Here is a 21,369-nt window from a genome sequence, read left to right on the forward strand (position 1 = left end):
CCTCCCTGCCAGGAGAGCGTGGCCCCCCCAGCTTTCCAGCCCTGCATTGACTCAGCCCTGGGCTCATGCCCCAGGTTCAACCCCCCCCCCGCACACACTGGAGGCTGTAATTCCAGATCTCTTTAATAATGCGAACGCTACTGGAGTTCCTGCCCCCCAAGCACAGGCCAGTCTGGGGGCAGCCCCAGGCCCCCGCCCCCCAGGAGAAGCAGGTGGAGAGGGAGGAATCGGATTGCGCACCCCGGCCCAGCATGGCAGCGCTACACATGGGACCCAACACATGACAACAGCACGCAGAGAGGGACAGTCCATTGGGGCAGCCCCCCCAGGGCTCCGTGCCCAGAGTCCACAGCCCAGGGAGGGCTCCGGCTGAGCCAGGCAGTGTGCTGCCAGCGCTCCCTGCCCCAGCACAGACAGCGGCAGGGGAGGCGCAGAGCCCCAACTGTTCAGGAAAGGGAGAGGCTGACAGCCGCCTCGCTCTGGGGGGCAGGAAGAGGCTTGGGGCCGGGGCAGCAGCTCAGCCCCCTCCGTGGAGGAGCCTGCGGGGAAGAGCTGTCTGGAGCCATGGCGGTCACAGGCAGGAAGCCCAGGGCTCAGACAGGCATGGCGGGCGAGCTGGGCTCCCCGCTGCCCCCCTCGCTCGGGAGCCCGCCCAGGCTCCTGTGCTCAGGCCCCGCCTTGCTGAGCAGGTGCGTTTCCTCCTCACTGTCCTCCTGGCAGCGCCCCACCTCTATGCCCGAGTCGCCCGTCAGGCGCCGGTGCCGGAAGTGCTCGCCGCTGTCGCCCTGGGCCGCGCCCTCCTCCTCCTCCTCCATGTCCGAGCTGCGGTGGGAGTCGGCCTCGAAGAAATCCACGTTGGAGGAGAAGAGGGTCTGCTTGGGCGGGGGCTCGCGGGGGGCCGGCTCCTCGGGCAGCTCCCAGCTGGCGCCGGTGCCCGTGCTGCTGCTGCCGCCTTCCTCGCTGGGCGTGCTGGCCTGGCTGCGCTCCGTCTCGTCCGTGAGCTGCACCGACAGCGAGGTGCTGCTGGGGGAGGTGAGGCAGCTCGACTCGCTACGAGCAGCTGGTGAAGTTCTCCGAGCTGGGCGACAGGGTCAGGGGACTAGAGCCCAAGCGGCTGTGCGGCGCCCCCAGCTGGGCCAGGATGGTGCTGTAGGGGGGAGGAGGGGTGCTCGGCGCGGTGGGCCACCTCCTCGTAGGCTGGCAGCTTCAAAGAAGCCAGCATCCCTGGAGGGGAGAGAGCGCGGTACCTGAGAACGCAAGGGCGACCGGCCAGCTCCATGGCCTGCCCCAGCATCCCAGCCTGCCCGGCCCAGGCCCCGCAGGCTCCTGCACTCGGTGTGCCCCGGGCTGGCCTCCCCACCGGCCCAGGGCGCACCCCAGCCCCGGCCCCAGCCCCAGGAGGATCTGTTCCGGCGCGGAGCCGGGAGCCCGGCACTCACTGAGATCCAGCATGGAGCTGGGGTAGTTGCAGGCACCGTGGTAGGCGATGAGGTTGATCTCGCGCTGCCGCTGCTGCTGCTGCAGGCGCAGTTTGGCGCGGCGGTGCCGTAGGCGCAGCAGCAGCTGAAGAGGATGAGAATAGTCCAGAGGAGCCAGAACCCTACAGGCAGGAGACGAGGTCAGAACCCTCCTGCAGCAACCGCCAGGCTGCCCACAGGGCCGCCGTCCATCCCCCAGCCCACAGGGCATCCCCCAGCCCACAGGGCATCCCCCAGCCCACAGGGCCACCGTCCATCCCCCAGCCCACAGGGCATCCCCCAGCCCCACAGGGCCGCCGTCCATCCCCCAGCCCACAGGGCATCCCCCAGCCCACAGGGCCGCCGTCCATCCCCCAGCCCACAGGGCATCCCCCAGCCCACAGGGCCGCAGTCCATCCCCCAGCCCACAGGGCATCCCCCAGCCCACAGGGCCGCCGTCCATCCCCCAGCCCACAGGGCATCCCCCAGCCCACAGGGCCGCCGTCCATCCCCCAGCCCACAGGGCATCCCCCAGCCCACAGGGCCGCCGTCCATCCCCCAGCCCACAGGGCATCCCCCAGCCCACAGGGCCGCCGTCCATCCCCCAGCCCACAGGGCATCCCCCAGCCCACAGGGCCGCCGTCCATCCCCCAGCCCACAGGGCCGCCGTCCATCCCCCCAGCCCACAGGGCATCCCCCAGCCCACAGGGCCGCCGTCCATCCCCCAGCCCACAGGGCATCCCCCAGCCCACAGGGCATCCCCCAGCCCACAGGGCCGCCGTCCATCCCCCAGCCCACAGGGCATCCCCCAACCCACAGGGCCGCCGTCCATCCCCCAGCCCACAGGGCATCCCCCAGCCCACAGGGCCGCCGTCCATTCCCCCAGCCCACAGGGCCGCCGTCCATCCCCCAGCCCACAGGGCATCCCCCAGCCCACAGCGCCCGGCCGGGCTGGAGGAGCCGGGAGCCCCCTCCCCCATGGACAGCGCCCGGCCGGGCTGGAGGAGCCGGGAGCCCCCCCTCCCCCATGGACAGCGCCCGGCTGGGCTGGAGGAACCGGGAGCCCCCCACCCCGCCCATGGACAGCGCCCGGCTGGGCTGGAGGAACCGGGAGCCCCCCCCCCCCCATGGACAGCGCCCGGCTGGGCTGGAGGAGCCGGGAGCCCCCCCCCCCCCATGGACAGCGCCCGGCTGGGCTGGAGGAGCCGGGAGCCCCCCCCCCATGGACAGCGCCCGGCTGGGCTGGAGGAGCCGGGAGCCCCCCCCCCATGGACAGCGCCCGGCTGGGCTGGAGGAGCCGGGAGCCCCCCCCCATGGACAGCGCCCGGCTGGGCTGGAGGAGCCGGGAGCCCCCCCCCCCCCCATGGACAGCGCCCGGCTGGGCTGGAGGAGCCGGGAGCCCCCCCCCCCATGGACAGCGCCCGGCTGGGCTGGAGGAGCCGGGAGCCCCCCCCCCCATGGACAGCGCCCGGCTGGGCTGGAGGAGCCGGGAGCCCCCCCCCACCCCCATGGACAGCGCCCGGCTGGGCTGGAGGAGCCGGGAGCCCCCCCCCACCCCCATGGACAGCGCCCGGCTGGGCTGGAGGAGCCGGGAGCCCCCCCCCACCCCCCATGGACAGCGCCCGGCTGGGCTGGAGGAACCGGGAGCCCCCCCCCCCCCAATGGACAGCGCCTGGCTGGGCTGGAGGAGCAGGGAGGTCCCCCCAGCCAGAGCCCCCCTGCTGGGAAAGGGCAGCATGGGAGCAGCCCCCCACACTTGCGACCCGTCGACGGCCCAGGAGAGGCCGAGCTCCCTCACAGCACGGATCCCCCAGAGGGAGGGGCTGGCCCCAACCCCGAGGCAGCTGGTGCCGGCCCACTCACACCAGAGCTCATAGTAGTAGGTGCAGCATCCGGTCTCTCCGCAGCAGTGGCCCGTCTCGCACACGTAGGGCTGGTTCTTCACCCCCGGGCAGTATTCCCGAGCCTGCAGTGGGAGGCCTGGCGTTACACCCCCCGCCCGCCGGCCCCCTGCTCGGTCACCCGCCCGCCGGCCCCTGCTCAGTCACCCGCCAGCCGCCCGCCGGCCCTGCTCGGTCACCCGCCAGCCGCCCGCCGGCCCCCTGCTCAGTCACCCGCCAGCCGCCCGCCGGCCCCTGCTCAGTCACCCGCCCGCCGGCCCCTGCTCGGTCACCCGCCCGCCAGCCCCTGCTCGGTCACCCGCCCGCCGCCCACCGGCCCCTGCTCAGTCACCCGCCAGCCGGCCGCCGGCCCCTGCTCAGTCACCCGCCAGCCGCCCGCCGGCCCCTGCTCGGTCACCCGCCCGCCGGCCCCTGCTCAGTCACCCGCCCGCCGGCCCCTGCTCGGTCCCCCCCCGCCCGCCGCCCACCGGCCCCTGCTCAGTCACCCGCCAGCCACCCGCCGGCCCCTGCTCAGTCACCCGCCAGCCGCCCACCGCCAGCCAGCCCCTGCTCAGTCACCCGCCCGCCGGCCCCTGCTCAGAGTCACCCGCCCGCCGCCCACCGGCCCCTGCTCAGTCACCCGCCAGCCACCCGCCGGCCCCTGCTCAGTCACCCGCCAGCCGCCCACCGCCAGCCAGCCCTGCTCAGTCACCCGCCCGCCGGCCCCTGCTCGGTCACCCGCCCGCCGCCCACCGGCCCCTGCTCAGTCACCCGCCAGCCGGCCGCCGGCCCCTGCTCAGTCACCCGCCAGCCGCCCGCCGGCCCCTGCTCGGTCACCCGCCCGCCGGCCCCTGCTCAGTCACCCGCCCGCCGGCCCCTGCTCGGTCACCCGCCCGCCGCCCACCGGCCCCCTGCTCAGTCACCCGCCAGCCACCCGCCGGCCCCTGCTCAGTCACCCGCCAGCCGCCCACCGCCAGCCAGCCCCTGCTCAGTCACCCGCCCGCCGGCCCCTGCTCAGAGTCACCCGCCCGCCGGCCCCTGCTCAGAGTCACCCGCCCGCCGGCCCCTGCTCGGTCACCCGCCTGCCGGCCCCTGCTCGGGTCACCCGCCAGCCGCCCGCCGGCCCCTGCTCAGTCACCCGCCAGCCGCCCACCGCCAGCCAGCCCCTGCTCAGTCACCCGCCCGCCGGCCCCTGCTCAGTCACCCGCCCGCCGGCCCCTGCTCAGAGTCACCCGCCCGCCGGCCCCTGCTCAGTCACCCGCCCGCCGGCCCCTGCTCAGAGTCACCCGCCCGCCGGCCCCTGCTCAGTCACCCGCCCGCCGCCCCCTGCTCAGTCACCCGCCCGCCGGCCCCTGCTCAGTCACCCGCCCGCCGGCCCCTGCTCAGTCACCCGCCTGCTGCCCCCTGCTCAGAGTCACCCGCTTGCCGGCCCCTGCTCAGAGTCACCCTCCCACCGCTCACTGCTCAGTGTCACTCTCCCACTGTACCGCACAACCGCCCAGCAGCCCTGTTCAGTGTCACCCTCCCATCACACCGCACCGCACCACCACCTGGCAGCCCCTGTTCAGTGTCACCCTCCCACTGCACCGCACCACCACCTGGCAGCCCCTGCTCACTGCCTATCCAGCTGCACTGGAGCAGGTCTCCAGGACAATGCCAGCTACTGGCAGGCCATTTAGTCTGGGGGACTCGCCGAGTGCCATGATCACACAGGGGTCTGTCTGGTGGGTGCTGGGCGACTCTCCCCCCACATGCGGCCAGCGTATCATTGCAGTGCTGCAGGCTAGGCCTGGCTACCACTGCAAGAGAAGTGTCCTCATCGGGGGTCCTGCCAGGGGTATCCAAAGAACCACAACTCCTGTCTACACAGGACTGGAGCCACCCTCCCCAGGGACCACTTGGTTGCATCAACTCCCCCAGCAGGCCGCTGCCCCTACAGTCTCTAAGCAGGGGGTCATGCCTGCCTCCTACCCTTTTCCCTACGGAGCTTCCTCCTCATCCGGAGCCATCTGAGCCAGTTCAAAGCCTCTGAGGCCTTGTCCACATGTGGTCAGCTCCAGGATTACGCCGGGCTACACACACTGCTCCCCCTTGCTGCCTCTGTTTCAGGAGCAGGAGCCAGTACCCATGAAGAGCTGGCTTTAAGCAGGCTCCCCACCAGCACCAGATGCCCCTTCCCCCATCAGCCCCACGTTGCTGCCTCTCATACAGAAGCAGCAGCATGGAGGATGAGGGGAGCAGGCTGGAGCTGGTATGTGCGGGGGAGTCAGCTTTCAAACAGGCTCCCCCATGTGACAGCTCCTCGGACCCGACTGCCCCCCACTGCCTCCTACACAGGCAGTGAGGGGGGGCAGGCAGGAGGCTGTGCTGGGGGGAGCCAATTTAAAAGCCAGTTCCCGCAGCACCAGCTCCATGCCCCCTCCCTTGCTGCTGCCTCTATCAAAAGCAGCAGTGTGGGGGAGGGCGCGAGAGGCTGCCACGAAGCAGCCCGTGTCCACAGAGAGCTGGGACTCATGCACTCCTGGCCCCACTCTCGGGGAGCCCCTGCCACCCCCACACTGTTGCACCAGGAGCTGATTTTTAAACTGGTTCCCCTTGCAGACCAGCTCCCGCCTGCCACCCCGCACTGTATCAGAGGCAGGGGGCTCCCTGAGAACGGGGCTGAGCGCCCCTGGGAACTACAGAATAGCCATGGAAGCGCTAAGATTTCATGCGTGACACGATACCCAGCACCCCATGTCTACCCAGACCTGTGCCAGCTGGACTGCAGACGTGCTGTTCAACCTCTGCAGGCCTGTCGCACAAGAGAGCTGTGCCCCTCGGACTAAAAACGGGCGATTTTTAAACTCCTTTTGTCCAGACTGCACGAAAGCAGCTTGGATGAAATCGGGCCCATTTCAGTCAGAAACCAGCACGTGCGAAGAAACCCTGTGGGAGGCAGCAGAGGGTCCCTAAACTGGTTTAAGTCACTCGGTGGAGCCCGAGCCGCTCTGCCTCCCAGACTGGCCCTGAGCACCCGCCCGTCTCTTCCCTGGCTGCAGCCATGCGGATTCACTGCGGCTCAGCCCTGCTGACAAGGCTGCAGCAGGGCCCCCCACCTACACGGGGCAAGGGCCCCCCACCTACACGGGGCTAGGGCCCCCCACCTACACGGGGCTTTGCCACACTCCAAGCCAGCCCATCCCAGCCATGCTCTGGCATCGGGTGGGTCACCCTGGCTGCAGCCTGAGAGCCTCCCAATGGGTAGTGCCTCGCTCTGTGGCTGCAAGTGCCCGTCTCATGGCGCCCTGAAGTGGACCCACCCCCTGCCCCGCCATCCCCCTATGTCTCCCCTCTCCCCCTCGCCGGCATCCCCCCCACGCTTCGCCCTGCCTCGCCTGGCATCCCCCTCACCATTCCCTCTTGCCTCACCCCCGGGCCTCCCCGCATCCTCCCTTGCCCCGCCCCCTGTTGCCTGGCATCCCCTTTGCCCCGCCCCTCCCGCATCCTCCCTTGCCCCGCCCCCTGTCGCCTGGTATCCCCCTCGCCCCGCCCCCCGCATTCTCCCTTGCCCCACCCCCTGTCGCCTGGCATCCCCTTTGCCCCGCCCCTCCCGCATCCTCCCTTGCCCCACCCCCTGTCGCCTGGCATCCCCCCCCTCGCCATCCTCCCTTGCCCCGCTCCCTGTCGCCTGGCATCCCCCTCGCCCCGCCCCCTGTCGCCTGGCATCCCCCTCGCCCCGCCCCCCGCATTCTCCCTTGCCCCACCCCCTGTAGCCTGGCATCCCCCTCGCCCCGCCCCCCGCATTCTCCCTTGCCCCACCCCCTGTCGCCTGGCATCCCCCTCGCCCCGCCCCCCGCATTCTCCGTTGCCCCGCCCCCTGTCGCCTGCCATCCCCCTCGCCCTGCCCTCCGCATTCTCCCTTGCCCCGCCCCCTGTCGCCTGGCATCCCCCTGACCCCGCCCCCCCGCATTCTCCCTTGCCCCACCCCCTGTTGCCTGGCATCCCCCTCGCCCTGCCCCTCCCACATCCTCTCTTGCCCCGCCCCCTGTCGCCTGGCATCCCCCTCGCCCCGCCCCTCCCGCATCCTCCGTTGCCCCGCCCCCTGTTGCCTGGCATCCCCCTCGCCCCGCCCCTCCCGCATCCTCCCTTGCCCTGCCCCCTGTCGCCTGGCATCGCCCCGCCCCCACATTCTCCCTTGCCCCGCCCCCTTTCGCCTGGCATCCCCCTCGCCCCGCATCCTCCCTTGCCCCACCCCCTGTCGCCTGGCATCCCCCACCCGCCATCCTCCCTTGCCCGCCCCGTCGCCTGGCATCCCCCTTGCTCCGCCCCTCCCGCAACCTTCTTTGCCCCGCCCCCTGTCGCCTGCCATCCCCCTCGCCCTGCCCTCCGCATTCTCCCTTGCCCCACCCCCTGTCGCCTGGCATCCCCCTCGCCCCGCCCCCCGCATTCTCCCTTGCCCCACCCCCTGTCGCCTGGCATCCCCCTCGCCCCGCCCCCCGCATTCTCCCTTGCCCCACCCCCTGTCGCCTGGCATCCCCCTCGCCCTGCCCTCCGCATTCTCCCTTGCCCCGCCCCCTGTCGCCTGGCATCCCCCTCGCCCTGCCCCTCCCGCATCCTCTCTTGCCCCGCCCCCTGTCGCCTGGCATCCCCCTCGCCCCGCCCCTCCCGCATCCTCCGTTGCCCCGCCCCCTGTCGCCTGGCATCCCCCTCACCCTGCCCCTCCACATCCTCCCTTGCCCTGCCCCCTGTTGCCTGGCATCCCCCTCGCCCTGCCCCCCCACATCCTCCCTTGCCCCACCCCCTGTCGCCTGACATCCCCCCCCTCGCCATCCTCCCTTGCCCCGCCCCCTGTCGCCTGGCATCCCCCTCGCCCCGCCCCCCCCGCATCCTCCCTTGCCCCACCCCGTTGCCTGCCATCCTCCCTTGCCCCGCCCCCTGTTGCCTGTCATCCCCCCTCGCCCCGCCCGCCATCCTCCCTTGCCCCGCGGTCCCCCCTCGCTCCCCCCCTCTCGCCCCGGCATCCCCCTCGCCGCTTTTGCCCCACCCCCCCAGCCCAGCATCCCCCTTGCCCCCCCGTTCCCTCTCGCCCCCCCACCCCTCCGCCATCCTCCCTTGCCCCACCCCCCCAGCCCGAGATCCCCCTCGCCCCACCCCCCCAGCCCGAGATCCCCTCGCCCCGCCCCCTCGCACTCTTTGCCCCGCCCCCCGGCCCCCGAGATCCCCTCGCCCCGCTCCCACGCACCCTTTGCCCCGCCCCCCGGCCCGAGATCCCCCCCGCCCCGCCCCCTCGCACACTTTGCCCCGCCCCCCGGCCCGAGATTCCCTCGCCCCGCTCCCACGCACCCTTTGCCCCGCCCCCCGGCCCGAGATCCCCCCCGCCCCGCCCCCTCGCACACTTTGCCCCGCCCCCCGGCCCGAGATCCCTCGCCCCGCCCCCTTTGCCCCGCCCCCTGGCCCGAGATCCCCTCGCCCCGCCCCCTCGCACCCTTTGCCCCGCCCCCTCGCACCTTTTGCCCCGCCCCCCGGCCCGAGATCCCCTCGCCCCGCCCCCTCGCACCCTTTGCCCCGCCCCCCGGCCCGAGATCCCCCCGCCCCGCCCCCTCGCACCCTTTGCCCCGCCCCCCGGCCCGAGATCCCCTCGCCCCGCCCCCTTTCACCGTTTGCCCCGCCCCCCGGCCCGAGATCCCCCTCGCCCCGCCCCCTCGCACCCTTTGCCCCGCCCCCCGGCCCGAGATCCCCCGCCCCGCCCCCTCGCCCCGCCCCCTCGCACCCTTTGACCCGCCCCCCAGCCCGAGATCCCCTCGCCCCGCCCCCTCGCACCCTTTGCCCCGCCCCCCCGGCCCGAGATCCCCTCGCCCCGCCCCCTCGCACCCTTTGCCCCGCGATCCCCTCGCCCCGCCCCCTCGCACCCTTTGCCCCGCCCCCCAGCCCGAGATCCCCTCGCCCCGCCCCCTCGCACCCTTTGCCCCGCCCCGAGATCCCCTCGCCCCGCCCCCCGGCCCGAGATGCCCCGCCCGCCCCGGTACCTGCTGCTGCTGCCGGCCCAGCAGCGCGGCCCAGGCCCCCTCGGAGCCGACGCCCCCGGGCCGCTCCATGGCGCCGCCTACAGCCCCCCGCGGCCCCGCGCCGCCGCCCCGGCCCCCGCCGCGCGCAGCCGCCGCCGCTGCCCCGGCCGCGCCGCCGCCATCCCGGCCGCCCCCTCAGCCCGGGCCGCAGCCTCCGCCGCCGCCATCGCGCCCGGGCCGCAGCTCCCGCCCCGCCGCCGCGCCCGGCCAATGCGCGCCCGAGCTCCGGCCCGCAGCCAATCGGCGCCGCCGCCGCCGCGCCCTCCGCCAATCGGCGGCCGCCTGCCTGCGCCCTCACGCCCAACAACAGGAGACAAAGGGACCGAGGCCCGCCTCCGTAGATGACGGACAGGCGTCGTGGCCAGTCGAGATCGCAGTCCCGCCTTTCCAAGCCTGACTGACAGCAGGTCCGGCCACAGGCAGGGCTGAGCGCGCGCTCGAGGGGTGACTGACAGATTCGTCCACAAATGGAAGATGGGGACCCGCCCTCCGTGTGTGCTTTAACGACTATCTGCCAACGGACGGTGAGACCCACCCCAGCTTATTAGTGACAGGAGCTGCGACCAATGGAATCCATAGACTGGCCCCTTTGTCTGTGACTGACAGGATCTGCCAGCGACAGCGGCGCGGGCGGGGATCGTGGGGGGCGGGGCAGAGAAGGGGGGCGGGGGGGCAGTGCACAGGGGCAGGGTGGAGGGCTGGGGGCAGTGCACGGGGGCAGGGTGGAGGGCTGGGGGCAGTGCAGGGGGGCAGGGCAGGGGAGCTGGGGGCAGTGCAGGGGGGCAGGGCAGGGGAGCTGGGGGCAGTGCACGGGGGGCAGGGCGGAGGGCTGGGGGCAGTGCACGGGGGCAGGGCAGGGGAGCTGGGGGCAGTGCACGGGGGCAGGGCGGAGGGCTGGGGGCAGTGCACGGGGGCAGGGCAGGGGAGCTGGGGGCAGTGCACAGGGGCAGGGTGGAGGGCTGGGGGCAGTGCAGGGGGGCAGGGCAGTGGAGCTGGGGGCAGGGCAGGGGAGCTGGGGGCAGTGCACGGGGTCAGGGCGGAGGGCTGGGCACGGGGGCAGGGCGGAGGGCTGGGGGGCAGTGCACGGGGGGCAGAGTGAAGGGCTGGGGGCAGGGCAGGGGAGCAGTGCACGGGGGCAGGGCAGAGGGCTGGGGGCAGTGCCAGCCAAGTGCTTTGGGCAAGAGGGCAGAGGCGTGGTGGGAGGGGCACCACAGAAGGGGGCGGGGCCTGAGCAGTGGCTGGCCAGGGGGTGAGGAAGGCCCTTGTTGTTAGCACTTGGCCCAGTGCTGCGGTACAGGCCCCAGGCTCTCAGCTTTCCAGCCAGCCAGGTCTGTCTATAGTCCAGTCCCATTTCAGCCCCTTAAGGCAGACACCCAGCTTTAGAGCCCATCTCTGCCCCCTTCCCTGTGTCACTTACAGAGGCTGGGCTGCGTCCCTCCAGCTGGGGGAGCCCTCTGGGGCCCGGGGCAGGAAGCAAGGCCTGCAGGACGCTGCCTTATGCCCAGAAGTGTTTCCCAGAAAGCCCTGCAGAACTACAGCGCTTAGAAACCAGCCCGCCTGAGCCGCCTGCCCCGGGCAGCAGTGCGGCGCCTCTGCCCTTTCCCCAAGCAGCGCCAGCCTGCCAGCAAAGCCCATCTGTGCACCAAGTGCTCCTACGCTGCCCTCGCCGCCCCAGGCCAGGTGTGCCGGGTCCTTGGATGGCACAACTGCTGTGCCGGGGGAGTCACTGGGCCGGGCCTCCCAGGGCATCCTTCCTGAGGGCTAACTCTGGCCCTTCCACAGCCAAGGCAGCCTCAAGAATGCAACACAACAGGCTACGCAGGTGGGACGGAACCAGGCAGCCCTGGGCCAATATAGCAGCAAGGCACAAAACACATCCCAAGCTGGTCCAGGCACAGCCCCCTCCGCCCTGGCTGGGAGGTTCATGGCCCAGTCAGAACCCCCTCCCCCCCCCAAAAAAGCTGGAGCAATCGGGGGTCTGGAAATGGTCCCGACCTGGGCGAGGGGTGGCCGAAGGCCCAGGCTGGGTGCTCTTTCCTGGCTGCCTTCACCAACAGAGCCTGGGAGCTCCCCCCAGGCACGTCCCTCTCCCCCAGCCACCACAGGGAGTCCCCCCTAGGGCCCCAGCAAGGGAGCGACAGACCTTCCTTCCGCACCACGTTTAATACACCTTACAGGTAAGGAGGAGCGCAACGGCCCAGCCGCAGGAGAGCAGGGGAAGAGCAGGAAGGCACCTTGCACCAGTCAAGTCTGCTCGGCAGGATTCCACCAGACGTGCTCCCCCCCAAGCCCAGCCCCGCCCCACGCCATGGCCCCGTTCCGCCCCCAGTAACCAAGGCCCAAGCCCCCAGCTGGGACCGCACTGAACCCTGGCTGCAGCTCAGGCAGCGAGCCAGGCCCAGCAGCCCTCTCCCACGGCCCTGCGGCAGGCCAAAGCCCCCTTCCCCGCAAGAGATCTCCACCCACGTTGGCCCCGCTCAGCCACCTCCCCACGTCAATCGCTGCTGAGCAGCAGCAGAGGGTCCCACCCACACCCCCCAGCCTGCCCCGGCGGGAAGGGCTCCGCAGCCAGCAGAGACTCCCCCCACACACCCCAGCGCACGGGGCAGCCAATTTACCTCTCCTGCCTTGGGGTGGAGAGCACTGGGGGACAACCTCGGCAACGCTCCCCTGCCGCCAGCCCCACTCCACATGGCCCCTGCCCACAGCCCCGCTCTGCATGGCCCCTGCCCACAGCCCCTGCCAGCCCTTCCACTGACAGCTGGAAGCCACCCGGTGGCGGGGTCTGGAGACGCCATGTGGCCAAGCCCAACCCCAGGTCAAGCCGTGGCACATCCCTCCCTCACCTGCGAGGGTGGGAGCCACGTGAGCCGCACTGCAGAGGGGGCCCATGCAGCCACTCTGGGCTCAGACATGCCACAGCTCTCAGGGAACGAGTCCAGTGCAAGGGCAGGTCCCAGACGCCAGGGTCCTCGGCTCACTGGCACAAGGCAGCAGCTGTGTCCTGAGCCGCTCGTTCTCCCAGGGGGCTCAGGGACCTTCGAGAGCAAGGCTCGGTGCCAAGACCCCTAGCCCACCGCCTCCTGCAGCTGCAGGTTCTTCTGGTAGCAGGCCAGGCTGCAGAGGGGCACGCCGGTGCGGGAGCAGGAGTAGCGCTTGAGGTTGGGGCAGCCACTGACCCCGCAGGGGGTGGGAGAGGGCACAGGGGTGGGGGCGCAGGGCGGCAGGGGCAGCGCGGCCCCTGGCGGGAAGGACACGGTGATCTGGTCGGCAGCGTTGCAGTAGCGGATCATGGGGCACGGGGCCTGTTTGGCCTTGCGCTCCCGCAGCGTCTTCACCTTGGCCTTGCTGGTCTTGGTGAGGCGCTCGATGGTCTGGTTCTTGTTCTCCTCTGCCTTCTTGGCCGCCTGCAGGCGCCGCTTGCGGGCCCGCTCCTCCCGCTTCACCAGCATCTCCTCCGTCAGCTCCTTGGCCTTGTAGCCCATGGGCAGCTCCAGGAGCGGCTGGCTCTGCTGCTTGTGCAGGAGGGCTTTCTGCAGGGGCAGAACAGAGGAGATGGGCAGGGGCTTTCCCCACTGGGGAACCGGCTCCAGGCCAGCCCCAGGGAGTGTGCGTGTGTCCAGGAACAGGCCTCTCTGCAGGGAGCCTGGCAGGACACAGGCTCTGAGGCACCAGCCATGGCAGAGTTTTGGGCCCAGGTGGACTCTGTGCTACCTGGCTCCTGGCTGCACGGAGCCACAACCCCCAGCCACTGCAGCGCGTGGTGCTGGAGCCTTCCCAGGCCTCATGGGGGAAGAGCTGAATCTACCCCTTGGAACTGCCACACGGAGCCGCTCCCAGTCCCCCTCACCTGTCTGGCCGTGAGCAACGACTCGTCCACCTCCTTCCGAAGCTCGCCATTCTCGTCCAGCTCACCCTTCTCCAGCGCGTCCAGCCAGCGCTCCTCCTCCTCGTCCTCGCGGGCAGGGACGCAGCTCTCCGAGTCCAGCTCCGGCAGGGGCAACGGGTCCAGGTTACTGTCTTCATCTGGGCACCCCAGCCAGGAGACACAATGATACCACCTGCCCTGGCCAGGCCTCCCCTGCTCCCAAGAGCTGTGTCCCGGGGAGAAGGCCCAGCAGACCCCCACTAGGACCTGGCTGCCACTTGCTTTGGCCCTGAGTGTCAGGTCCGGCTCCGGCTCCCACCAGAGCATGGCGGAGCCGAGCCTGGCTCCCACGGCGGCAGCCCAGCCAGAGAGGCAAGGGAGAGCTGCCTGCCGCCCTCCCCCACTCACGGTCTTCAGGAGGGAAACCAGAACACTTGGGCTACGTCTACACTGGCGGCTTCTTGCACAAGAAAGCGTCCACACTGCCTTGTGGGAGCTGTGCCCTTGCGCAAGAAATCCCTGCCGAGTGTCCACACTGCCTTGTGGGAGCTGTGCCTTTGCACAAGAAATCCCTGCCGAGCGTCCACACTGCCTTGTGGGAGCTGTGCCTTTGCACAAGAAATCCCTGCCGAGCGTCCACACTGCCTTGTGGGAGCTGTGCCTTTGCACAAGAAATCCCTGCCGAGTGTCCACACTGCCTTGTGGGAGCTGTGCCCTTGCGCAAGAAATCCCTGCCGAGCGTCCACACTGCCTTGTGGGAGCTGTGCCCTTGCGCAAGAAATCCCTGCCGAGCGTCCACACTGCCTTGTGGGAGCTGTGCCCTTGCGCAAGAAATCCCTGCCGAGTGTCCACACTGCCTTGTGGGAGCTGTGCCTTTGCGCAAGAAATCCCTGCCGAGCGTCCACACTGCCTTGTGGGAGCTGTGCCTTTGCGCAAGAAATCCCTGCCGAGCGTCCACACTGCCTTGTGGGAGCTGTGCCTTTGCGCAAGAAATCCCTGCCGAGCGTCCACACTGCCTTGTGGGAGCTGTGCCCTTGCGCAAGAAATCCCGGCCGAGCGTCCACACTGCCTTGTGGGAGCTGTGCCCTTGCGCAAGAAATCCCGGCCGAGCGTCCACACTGCCTTGTGGGAGCTGTGCCCTTGCGCAAGAAATCCCGGCCGAGCGTCCACACTGCCTTGTGGGAGCTGTGCCCTTGCGCAAGAAATCCCGGCCGAGCGTCCACACTGCCTTGTGGGAGCTGTGCCCTTGCGCAAGAAATCCCTGCCGAGCGTCCACACTGCCTTGTGGGAGCTGTGCCCTTGCGCAAGAAATCCCTGCCGAGCGTCCACACTGCCTTGTGGGAGCTGTGCCCTTGCGCAAGAAATCCCGGCCGAGCGTCCACACTGCCTTGTGGGAGCTGTGCCCTTGCGCAAGAAATCCCGGCCGAGCGTCCACACTGCCTTGTGGGAGCTGTGCCCTTGCGCAAGAAATCCCTGCCGAGCGTCCACACTGCCTTGTGGGAGCTGTGCCCTTGCGCAAGAAATCCCGGCCGAGCGTCCACACTGCCTTGTGGGAGCTGTGCCCTTGCGCAAGAAATCCCTGCCGAGCGTCCACACTGCCTTGTGGGAGCTGTGCCTTTGCGCAAGAAATCCCGGCCGAGCGTCCACACTGCCTTGTGGGAGCTGTGCCCTTGCGCAAGAAATCCCGGCCGAGCGTCCACACTGCCTTGTGGGAGCTGTGCCCTTGCGCAAGAAATCCCGGCCGAGCGTCCACACTGCCTTGTGGGAGCTGTGCCCTTGCGCAAGAAATCCCTGCCGAGCGTCCACACTGCCTTGTGGGAGCTGTGCCCTTGCGCAAGAAATCCCGGCCGAGCGTCCACACTGCCTTGTGGGAGCTGTGCCCTTGCGCAAGAAATCCCGGCCGAGCGTCCACACTGCCTTGCGGGAGCTGTGCCCTTGCGCAAGAAATCCCTGCCGAGCGTCCACACTGCCTTGTGGGAGCTGTGCCCTTGCGCAAGAAATCCCGGCCGAGCGTCCACACTGCCTTGTGGGAGCTGTGCCCTTGCGCAAGAAATCCCTGCCGAGCGTCCACACTGCCTTGTGGGAGCTGTGCCTTTGCGCAAGAAATCCCTGCCGAGCGTCCACACTGCCTTGTGGGAGCTGTGCCTTTGCGCAAGAAATCCCTGCCGAGCGTCCACACTGCCTTGTGGGAGCTGTGCCTTTGCACAAGAAATCCCTGCCGAGCGTCCACACTGCCTTGTGGGAGCTGTGCCCTTGCGCAAGAAATCCCTGCCGAGCGTCCACACTGCCTTGTGGGAGCTGTGCCCTTGTGCAAGAAATCCCGGCCGAGCGTCCACACTGCCTTGTGGGAGCTGTGCCCTTGCGCAAGAAATCCCGGCCGAGCGTCCACACTGCCTTGTGGGAGCTGTGCCTTTGCGCAAGAAATCCCGGCCGAGCGTCCACACTGCCTTGTGGGAGCTGTGCCTTTGCGCAAGAAATCCCGGCCGAGCGTCCACACTGCCTTGCGGGAGCTGTGCCCTTGCGCAAGAAATCCCGGCCGAGCGTCCACACTGCCTTGTGGGAGCTGTGCCTTTGCGCAAGAAATCCCTGCCGAGCGTCCACACTGCCTTGTGGGAGCTGTGCCTTTGCACAAGAAATCCCTGCCGAGCGTCCACACTGCCTTGTGGGAGCTGTGCCTTTGCGCAAGAAATCCCGGCCGAGCGTCCACACTGCCCCTTGCGCAAGGGGACTTACCCGTTAGAAGAGAGCGTAGCTCTTGCGCAAGACGCCCTCTCTTGCCGCGCCGGTCGGTAAATTCCTTGCGCGAGAGCGGGCGGGCAGCGGGGACGCTCTGCAGATTCTTGCGCAGGAAGCCGCCAGTGCAGACACAGCCTCCGAGAGCCCGGCTTGGATGCCATTGCTCTTGTCCTGCTCCCTCCCTGGTCCAGGGGCCTCTCCATGCTGCCATTCGAGACCCCTCCCTGCGTCACAGCACTGCCCCGGGGCCCCTCGGCACCCTGGGGCTCCCGCAGCCACACGGCCGCCCCGGGGCCTCTCCCCACCCTTACCCTGGGGCTGGGCTTTGACAGCTGGTTAGGACTGAGGGAGGATTTCCCACGGTTAGCACTCACCCAGCCAGGCCCGGTACTGCTCAATAGGGACCCCCTCCATGGGCTCATCCTCGTCATCCGCAACCAGCAGAGGGGAAGGGGAGCGCGGCGCCTCGGGGATCACCGAGAAGGTCGGCACGCTGGAGAGACAGCCCAAGCCCTGCCTGTCAGGGAGCGGCAGAGCACGCCTGGCCGCCCGCCCAGAGTGCTGCAGGAGGGCCTGGGCGCATCACCCCGCACTACACCCGCACTGGACCCTGCAAAGGCCCCAGGGAAGACGGCCCTTGGGCTATTCTGGGGAGGTGGGCAAGGGGGAGACCAGGCTGGTTGGCTCCAGGCATGGCCCCTGGCTTGCTGCACCCTGGTGAGCCACTATGGCGAGTGCTAGTTTTAAGTATAAGCCTTGGCCACCTCCCTTACCTCTTGGTGCCCAGAATCTGCCCCCCCAGCTTGATTTTGAGCTTGAGCTGAGGCTTGGGAAGCAAGGGGCTGGCCTCCAGGGTCTCGGAGGAGAAGCTAGGCCCCACGTTGTCATGGTGATGCTTCTTCTTGTGCTTCTTCTTGTGCTTCTTGTGCTTCTTCTTGTGCGAGCTGTGCCCGCTGGACTCGTCCTGTTCTCCTGGGGACACGCACAACCAGTCATACCACCCCGCCCCCCACAGGCTCACACAGCCCCCCCCCCCGACCTCCTGGGCAAGACAGAGGGGCTCTGCCCCTCCCAAGGGAAGGGGGCACCGAGGGCTCTGGGGCGGGGCGGGGCAGGACCACAGGCGACATGACTGCCCCGCCAGAGGACAAGGCCCAACAGGCCCCATGGGGGAGGAAGCCCCCGTCCAGTGCTTCTCAGCCTATGGCCCACCCCGGCCCCACTGAGCCCCGCCCCCGACTCAAGCCCCCAGCCCGGCCCCACTGAGCCCCACCCCCGACTCGAGCCCCCAGCCCGAGCCCCGCTGAGCCCCACCCCCAAGACACCCCATCCCCACAATGCCCCGGCTCGAGCCCCGCCCCCCACAACTCCCCAGACTGAGCCCTGCCCCCCATAACTCCCAGCCTCACTGAGCCCTGCCCTGACTCCAGCCCCGCCCCCCACGATTCCCCAGACTGAGCCCTGCCCCCCACGGCCCTCCAGCCCCACTGAACCCCGCCCCCCACGATTCCCCAGACTGAGCCCTGCCCCCCATGGCTCCCCAGCCCCACTGAACCCCGCCCCCCACGATTCCCCAGACTGAGCCCTGCCCCCCACGGCCCTCCAGCCCCACTGAACCCCGCCCCCCACGATTCCCCAGACTGAGCCCTGCCCCCCATGGCTCCCCAGCCCCACTGAACCCCGCCCCCCACGATTCCCCAGACTGAGCCCTGCCCCCCACGGCCCTCCAGCCCCACTGAACCCCGCCCCCCACGATTCCCCAGACTGAGCCCTGCCCCCCACGGCCCTCCAGCCCCACTGAACCCCGCCCCCCACGATTCCCCAGACTGAGCCCTGCCCCCCATGGCTCCCCAGCCCCACTGAACCCCGCCCCCCACGATTCCCCAGACTGAGCCCTGCCCCCCATGGCTCCCCAGCCCCACTGAACCCCGCCCCCCACGATTCCCCAGACTGAGCCCTGCCCCCCATGGCTCCCCAGCCCCACTGAACCCCGCCCCCCACGATTCCCCAGACTGAGCCCTGCCCCCCACGGCCCTCCAGCCCCACTGAACCCCGCCCCCCACGATTCCCCAGACTGAGCCCCGCCCCCCATAGCCCCGCGCCTGAGCACAAGGGGGCGGGGCCGCGCGCGCTCCTCACCCGCCTCGGGCCCCTCCACCCTGCCGCCGGGGGCGCCCCCCCTCCGCCAGGCCTTGCTCATCGGGCCGGGCTCGGCCGCGGCAGCCGGGCGGCCTGTTCCGGCGGCCCCGGGCCCCGTTTCCGCCCCGCGCCAAGCTCGGCCCCAGCATGCCCCGCGGGCGGCGGCCATCTTTGTTCGGGGCAGAGTCCGAGGCGAAAGGGCTCCGTCCGGAAACAGGCCCCGGCCACTTTGTGTCCGGCCGGGGGGAAAGGCCCCGGGGGGGGGGGCAGCGCCCCCCAGCCAGTGCAGCCCGGCAGGTCGCTCGCTGCGTGGCGGGGGAGGGTATTGGCAGGGGCCGTGCTCCGTGCCCCCCCGTGCCCCCCCCATGCCTCGGCCGGCCCCTTGCCAGCAGCGAAGCTGGAGGGTCCCGCCCGACGGGCCGGGGGGGGTGTCAGCGGCCAAGGGACCCCCCCCCCCAACCTGTCCCGCCGGGCCCCGGCCCCGGCTGCTGCTTCTGAGAACGAGGCAGCAGCGCAGCCGGCAGGGGGGGCCCGAGCCCTTCAGCCTGCCCCTCCCACCCTGAAATGCAGCCAGGGCAGAGCGGCAGGGGGGGGCGCTACAGCATTAACCTAGCCGCGTTGCATCGCCTGCGCCAGGGCTGTGTCTACACTGGCAGGGGGCTGCGCTACAGCATTAACCTAGCCGCGTTGCATCGCCTGCGCCAGGGCTGTGTCTACACTGGCAGGGGGCTGCGCTACAGCATTAACCTAGCCGCGTTGCATCGCCTGCGCCAGGGCTGTGTCTACACTGGCAGGGGGCTGCGCTACAGCATTAACCTAGCCGCGTTGCATCGCCTGCGCCAGGGCTGTGTCTACACTGGCAGGGGGGGGCCTGCGCTACAGCATTAACCCAGCCGCGTTGCATCGCCTGCGCCAGGGCTGTGTCTGCACTGGCAGGGGGCTGCGCTACAGCATTAACCTAGCCGCGTTGCATCGCCTGCGCCAGGGCTGTGTCTACACTGGCAGGGGGGGGCCTGCGCTACAGCATTAACCTAGCCGCGTTGCATCGCCTGCGCCAGGGCTGTGTCTACACTGGCAGGGGGGGGCGCTACAGCATTAACCCAGCCGCGTTGCATCGCCTGCGCCAGGGCTGTGTCTACACTGGCAGGGGGGGCTACAGCATTAACCTAGCCGCGTTGCATCGCCTGCGCCAGGGCTGTGTCTACACTGGCAGGGGGGGGCCTGCGCTACAGCATTAACCCAGCCGCGTTGCATCGCCTGCGCCAGGGCTGTGTCTACACTGGCAGGGGGGGCTACAGCATTAACCCAGCCGCGTTGCATCGCCTGCGCCAGGGCTGTGTCTACACTGGCAGGGGGGGCTACAGCATTAACCTAGCCGCATTGCATCGCCTGCGCCAGGGCTGTGTCTACACTGGCAGGGGGGCGTTACAGCATTAACCTAGCCGCGTTCCATCGCCTGCGCCAGGGCTGTGTCTACACTGGCAGGGGGCTGCGCTACAGCATTAACCTAGCCGCGTTGCATCGCCTGCGCCAGGGCTGTGTCTACACTGGCAGGGGGGGCTACAGCATTAACCTAGCCGCGTTGCATCGCCTGCGCCAGGGCTGTGTCTACACTGGCAGGGGGGGGCCTGCGCTACAGCATTAACCTAGCCGCGTTGCATCGCCTGCGCCAGGGCTGTGTCTACACTGGCAGGGGGCTGCGCTACAGCATTAACCTAGCCGCGTTGCATCGCCTGCGCCAGGGCTGTGTCTACACTGGCAGGGGGGGGCCTGCGCTACAGCATTAACCCAGCCGCGTTGCATCGCCTGCGCCAGGGCTGTGTCTACACTGGCAGGGGGGGCTACAGCATTAACCTAGCCGCGTTGCATCGCCTGCGCCAGGGCTGTGTCTACACTGGCAGGGGGGGGCCTGCACTACAGCATTAACCTAGCCGCGTTGCATCGCCTGCGCCAGGGCTGTGTCTACACTGGCAGGGGGGGCTACAGCATTAACCTAGCCGCGTTGCATCGCCTGCGCCAGGGCTGTGTCTACACTGGCAGGGGGCCTGCGCTACAGCATTAACCTAGCCGCGTTGCATCGCCTGCGCCAGGGCTGTGTCTACACTGGCAGGGGGGCGTTACAGCATTAACCTAGCCGCGTTGCATCGCCTGCGCCAGGGCTGTGTCTACACTGGCAGGGGGCTGCGCTACAGCATTAACCTAGCCGCGTTGCATCGCCTGCGCCAGGGCTGTGTCTACACTGGCAGGGGGGGGCGCTACAGCATTAACCTAGCCGCGTTGCATCGCCTGCGCCAGGGCTGTGTCTACACTGGCACGGGGGGGCGCTACAGCATTAACCTAGCCGCGTTGTATCGCCTGCGCCAGGGCTGTGTCTACACTGGCAGGGGGCCTGCGTTACAGCATTAACCTAGCCGCGTTGCATCGCCTGCGCCAGGGCTGTGTCTACACTGGCAGGGGGCCTGCGTTACAGCATTAACCTAGCCGCGTTGCATCGCCTGCGCCAGGGCTGTGTCTACACTGGCAGGGGGGGGCTGCGTTACAGCATTAACCTAGCCGCGTTGCATCGCCTGCGCCAGGGCTGTGTCTACACTGGCAGGGGCCTGCGCTACAGCATTAACCTAGCCGCGTTGCATCGCCTGCGCCAGGGCTGTGTCTACACTGGCAGGGGCCTGCGCTACAGCATTAACCTAGCCGCGTTGCATCGCCTGCACCAGGGTTGTGTCTACACTGGCAGGGGGGCCTGCGCTACAGCATTAACCTAGCCGCGTTGCATCGCCTGCACCAGGGCTGTGTCTACACTGGCAGGGGGCCTGCGCTACAGCATTAACCTAGCCGCGTTGCATCGCCTGCGCCAGGGCTGTGTCTACACTGGCAGGGGGGCGCTACAGCATTAACCGAGCCGCGTTGCATCGCCTGCGCCAGGGCTGTGTCTACACTGGCAGGGGGGCGCTACAGCATTAACCTAGCCGCGTTGCATCGCCTGCGCCAGGGCTGTGTCTACACTGGCAGGGGGGGCTACAGCATTAACCGAGCCGCGTTGCATCGCCTGCGCCAGGGCTGTGTCTACACTGGCAGGGGCCTGCGCTACAGCATTAACCTAGCCGCGTTGCATCGCCTGCGCCAGGGCTGTGTCTACACTGGCAGGGGGGCCTGCGCTACAGCATTAACCTAGCCGCATTGCATCGCCTGCGCCAGGGCTGTGTCTACACTGGCAGGGGGGGCCTGCGCTACAGCATTAACCT

General features: G+C 69.9%; 2 protein-coding genes across 2 annotated transcripts; both read right to left on the bottom strand.

The window, feature by feature from the left end:
- Positions 1–105: 105 nt before the first annotated feature.
- Positions 106–9,566, bottom strand: WBP1 (WW domain binding protein 1). Its single transcript, XM_075916694.1, is given in 7 exon segments — positions 106–1,052; positions 1,054–1,173; positions 1,175–1,224; positions 1,440–1,547; positions 1,550–1,600; positions 3,321–3,423; positions 9,346–9,566. Coding segments are annotated over 7 exon segments (960 nt in total). The 5' UTR covers positions 9,415–9,566; the 3' UTR covers positions 106–593.
- A 1,962-nt stretch (positions 9,567–11,528) lies between these two features.
- Positions 11,529–18,285, bottom strand: INO80B (INO80 complex subunit B). The gene is made up of 5 exons (XM_075916695.1): positions 18,128–18,285; positions 16,762–16,960; positions 16,363–16,481; positions 13,235–13,410; positions 11,529–12,917 (listed from the first exon to the last, which is right to left on the bottom strand). The coding sequence occupies exons 1-5, from the start codon at positions 18,186–18,188 to the stop codon at positions 12,453–12,455; spliced, it is 1,020 nt and encodes a 339-aa protein (XP_075772810.1). The 5' UTR covers positions 18,189–18,285; the 3' UTR covers positions 11,529–12,452.
- Between the last annotated feature and the right edge of the window lie 3,084 nt (positions 18,286–21,369).

Source organism: Pelodiscus sinensis, unplaced genomic scaffold (genome assembly GCF_049634645.1).
Source record: "Pelodiscus sinensis isolate JC-2024 unplaced genomic scaffold, ASM4963464v1 ctg207, whole genome shotgun sequence".
Lineage (NCBI taxonomy): Eukaryota > Metazoa > Chordata > Testudines > Trionychidae > Pelodiscus > Pelodiscus sinensis.